Source organism: Crocodylus porosus, unplaced genomic scaffold, assembly GCF_001723895.1.
Source record: "Crocodylus porosus isolate Cpor-Errol unplaced genomic scaffold, CroPor_comp1, whole genome shotgun sequence".
In the NCBI taxonomy this organism is placed as follows: Eukaryota; Metazoa; Chordata; order Crocodylia; family Crocodylidae; genus Crocodylus; species Crocodylus porosus.
Genome location: NW_017728918.1, coordinates 10,733,043 through 10,737,947, shown reverse-complemented (window position 1 = coordinate 10,737,947; position 4,905 = coordinate 10,733,043). Strand labels below are relative to the sequence as shown.

Below are 4,905 nucleotides of genomic sequence, written 5' to 3'. Positions count from 1 at the left end.
AAGAAAAGGCTGAGGGGGATCTAGTGGCCTGTTACAAACTAGTCAGGGGGGACCAGCAGGCATTGGGGCAGTCACTGTTCCCCCGAGCACCGCCAGGAGTGACCAGGAATAATGGTCACAAGCTGGCAGAGGGCAGGTTTAGGCTAGATATCAGGAGGCGCGACTTCACGGTCAGGGCGGCTAGGGTCTGGAACCAGCTTCCAAGGGAAGTGGTGCAGGCTCCTACCCTGGGGGTCTTAAAAGGTCTGGATGATTGCTTTGCTGGGGTCGTTTGACCCCAGTCCTCTTTCCTGCCATGGCAGGGGGTCGGACTAGATGATCTGCTCAGGTCCCTTCCGACCCTAGAAACTATGAAACTATTATGTTGTCTTGTCATTAATATACCATCTGAATCTATGGCCTATGGTTTTAGGACTTCAGGTCTTAGGACACTGAAGAATCATCTCTTTGAAGTATTAAAAACTTCATAGACCTTTTGTATTTGAGTACTAAAATTGGTATTACTCATCATTATTATATTTTCTTATCATTCATATACCATTTGAATCTATAGCATACGTTGGAAGCGTTTAGAACTTCGGACTTTTAAGACTCATCTTTGTTTCAAATATTAACAGTTCGATTAGTGACCAACATTGTATTGTTTGGCTTGATAGGCATTCATATACCTTTTGCATTTCAGCACTAAAATTAGTATTGCTTATCATTATATTATCTTACCATTTATATTTCATACTAAAATTAGCATTTATGTACCGTTTGAATATATGGTATATATTAGAAAATATTAGGACTTCGGTCACTTAGGATTCATCTCTATTTGAAGGATTAAAAATTCAGTTAATCATGAACATTGGATTGTTTGGTTTGATAGGCTTTATATGTGTTGCCTTAGCATTTGTATTTCAGTACTAAAATTGGTATCACTCATTATTATATTGCCTTAGGTTCCATATACTAGTTGTATTTGGATACTAAAATTGCCAGCCAAATTTCTATCCACTAAAAAGCATGTATTGCAATGTATCCTCTTGACTACTATTGGTTGCACAGGCTCCCTGGACCTTCCTTGGACCCTCAGATAACTGAGGGTCAACAAAGGGCATGTCCGTGATCGGTGTAGGGGGCCAGGAGCCCCTGGAGGTGCCACACTTGGCTCCTGCCGTGGTTAGATGCTCCTTGGCCCTCTCCTGGCCTCGTTTTGGGGTGGAAGAGTGACCGTGCCCCCTCCTCTGCCCTCACAGCTTCCGTGACCCGGCTCCCCATCAAGTGGATGTCTCCTGAGTCCATCAACTTCCGCCGCTTCACCTCTGCCAGCGACGTGTGGATGTTTGGTGAGCAAGAAGCCCAGCCATGGCGGAGGGGATGGGGCTGTGTGAAAGGGTCCGGTTCAGAGCGGTACATTGGCATAAACTGAGGGCAAGAGCAGGTCGGTGGGCACCCTGTGCTGCGGGGTGGGGAAGGGAGAGGGCACAGAGGCACCCCGCTCTTAGACTGGATCCAGCTGAGAGTCTACAGGGACTTTTTACAGTCCTGAAAGCAGGTAAGAATCCCACTCTTTCCCCTCCATGCTCAGAGGGACGTCCCCTCCCCTCCCCTCCCCTCCCCTTTCCTACCTCCCCCATCTACCTACCGCTTTTGCTTTCCCTGCAGGATCAGGGAAGCTTCAAGCCTCTCCTGCCTGCTCCAGCGCAGTGGCTGGGCTTGGCTGAGACGGCGGGCAGGGGGGTTTCCCCTACCCCGATTGACTCCCGGTGGGGACAGGCAGGGTGGGGGAATACACCCCCCCATCTCAGCTGCTACCGTTGTCACTCTTCCCAGCTCCCATGCTGCACAACTGGAGCAGCTGGGGTGGCTTGAAGTTTTCCTTTCCCCAGGATAGTGGGGAAAGCAGCAGCACCAGGCGGGGAAGAGGGGAAGGAGAGGGGAGCAGACATGCCTCTAAGCATGGAGGGGAAGGGGGAGATCCTTATGTGCTTTGGGGCTTGCAAATTGTCCCCGAGGGGGTATGTCCCTTATGATGGGGTGGGGGAGAGGAGGCTGGGGGCAGTGGCGAAGACACCCCTGCAGCAGACTTAGTTGCTTCTGCACCCTGCTTTGCCACATCCTGGATCCACCCCTGGGCTATTGCCTTCAAGGAAGCACCAAAAAGCTCAGTGATTTGCCCATGTGCATTAAGTCAGTCAGTAGCAGAGCAGGGACTTCCCCAGGTGCCCTCCACCCCAGGTGGGTCCCCACCGATTGCATCACCACCAGTGTAAAGAGCTCTTGCCCAGTTGGTGCCCGCTCCTTGCTGGTCCGGCCCCCACCTACTGACCCACAACGCGATGTATGCCTGCCCCGCAGCTGTGTGCATGTGGGAGATCCTGAGCTTTGGGAAGCAGCCCTTCTTCTGGCTGGAGAACAAGGATGTGATCAGCGTGCTGGAGAAAGGCGACCGCCTGCCCAAGCCTGACAACTGCCCGCCCATCCTCTACACCCTCATGACGCGCTGCTGGGACTATGACCCCAACGAGAGGCCCAAGTTTAAGGAGCTTGTCTGCAACTTGAGGTAACCGCCAAGGAGGGGCTGGCATGGGACAATATCCAGAGTACCTGGCCGCGTCTGCCTGGAAGGGCAGCTCCTGCAATAGCTGTGCTGGCATTGACATGGCAGCAGGGGGTGGCATGGGAGGATGTTGAACAACTGCAGTAATGGGACCATCAGTGGGGAACAGGGCTGACAACACCGCGTGGCACAACCAGTTCACCTCAATGCACTTCATTAGCATCCCCTTCAACACACCGTGAGCAGCCGTCAAACAGGCAAACAAAACATTAAGAATGAATAAGAAGGGACTTGCAAACAAAATGGAAAGTATCAGAATGCCCTTTTGTCAACCCATGATGCATCTGCACCTTGAATCCTGTGCCCAGCTTTGGTCCCTGCATCTCCGAAAGGAGATAGAAGAAGCAGAGACGGGAAGTAGGGAGGATAAGTAGCATGGAAGGGCTTCCCTATGAAGAGAGACTGAAGGGGCCAGGCCTGGTCAGTGTAGAAAAGAGATGCTTGAGGGGGGCATGGTAAAGGTTTACAAAATACTAAGTGATGAAGAGCCAGTAGGTGCTCACCTCCAACCTTCTGCTGTAACCGCTAGACAATGCTCCATGCCACCTCTGCGCTCCATGCACTCATGCGCTACAGTGAGCTACCTGCAAACCAAAGTGCATCCATTTTCATTTAAGGTGGAGAAGGGTGGGGAGGCCGATAGCAAAGGTGTTGTCAGTAGTGGATGGATGCAGTTAGCCGGAGAGCAGTTGGCTGACCACAAGAGGAATCGGAGTGTGGTCGGACCGGAGGTTGAGTGGGAGCGCGGTTGGTTGGATGTGTGATGGACGTGAACTGCGGTCGACTGGACGCGTGGTGGACTGGCGCGCAGTTCTGTAGCATTCTGCTCTGCATGGCAGCTGAAGGGGTTTTCCTACTACCTTTATGGCACCGCCTCCACGATGATGGGAAGCCTGGCTGGGAGGAGCTCTTCTGTGTGTAGACAGGCCTGTGCAATGCCAGGGGCTTGGACAGTGGGGTGTCCTCCTTGCCAGCGGCTGCCATTTTGCTATCTACCATAGGGCCCATGAATCACAAAGCCAAAGGCCGGTGGTTTTTGAGCTCTCTTGACCCTGGCTTTAACCCCCAGGTAGCTGATGCTGGGTCCACATGCATCTCCATGCTCCTTGCCCATGGAGCAGGCCAGAGGGTGATAAATTCCTCCCCTGGCCACTGCTGAGATGTGGGCACTGGTTTCCTTTTGCATTAGCACAGAACAGGGAGATGGGGCTGAGTGGAAGCACTGGCTTTCATGTCCACCCCTGAGCTCTTTGAGGAGACGGAGGTGGCTTTCCAATTCCTGGTCTCTGTAGTGCCTGAGGCCAAGCAGGCTTTGGCCCTCTGGCTCACTCTGCACCAAGGAGAGCTTGGAGTTGGTCCTGGACCTCCCAAAACCCAGCCCACTGCCCTCCCCACCAGGCCCCAGTGCCTAACGCAGTCCAGTAAAACACCCTGGGATCCCACATGTCTTCAGAGAGCATTTTGATGAAGCCCCACCTTGCACCCAGCTCTGCTCTTCAGGTTGTCATTGCAGACCGAGCAATGAGCCGTGGTGTTGTCCTGATGCCCAGCTGTCCTCAACTCAGTCTTCCCCCTTTCCCCTCTGGAAGTCCCCACCAGAGAATCAGGGCCACATACCCACAGACATCCAGTTAACTCCAGTTCAACACAGTCTGAACCAGCCTGCATGGGTCTGGCCAGCAATCCCTCCAAGCCTTTCTCCGCTATGACGTCTGCCGTGGCCAACGTGGTCCACAGCCCCTGCAGTTAAGAATATAAGAGATGATGTCTCAAGTCATCCCACGGGTCCATCCAGTGTGGCACCTTGCCTCGCACAGTGGCTGGGGTAACGGTGGCTCCTTTTCTTCCCTGGTGTGCAGTGACATTTACCTGATGGAGAAGGACATAGCCAAGGAGCAGGAGAAGAACAATCGCCACCGGCCTCCCAAAATCATGGAGCCCTGCTCATTCCAGGATCCACCTCCCAAGGTAGGAAGAGCACGTGGGATTTGCTGTGGGACACTGGCTCCAGCTGTGCCAGCTGCTGCCCTACCCCAGCTCTACCCAGAGAGTCCATCTTGAGGGACGTGGGGTTCATTGAGGATGGTTTACAGGGGAGGATACGAACCTACTACAGCTGTTACTTGCCCTTTGAGATCAGGGTGGTCAACCTGGAGCACAAGTAGTACGGGCAGGCAGCACAGGGACAAATAAGGCAGGGAGCAGAATGCAGAGCAGCAGATCAGGCAGGATGCTCAGGGCAGGGAGCAGAATGCAGAGCAGCAGATCGGGCAGGGAGCTCAGGGCAGGGAGCAGAA

General features: G+C 53.2%; 1 protein-coding gene across 7 annotated transcripts in view; it reads left to right on the top strand.

Annotated features, from left to right (window-relative positions):
* The window catches only part of PTK2B (protein tyrosine kinase 2 beta), a 70,147-nt gene that overhangs the window by 46,942 nt on the left and 18,300 nt on the right, over positions 1-4,905 (top strand). For all 7 annotated transcript variants that reach the window (XM_019537270.1, XM_019537268.1, XM_019537266.1 and 4 more), the window contains exons 20-22: positions 1,245-1,334; positions 2,347-2,551; positions 4,468-4,576. In XM_019537270.1, the coding sequence (XP_019392815.1) occupies positions 1,245-1,334; positions 2,347-2,551; positions 4,468-4,576 (404 nt within the window). The remainder of the gene's footprint in view (positions 1-1,244; positions 1,335-2,346; positions 2,552-4,467; positions 4,577-4,905) is intronic.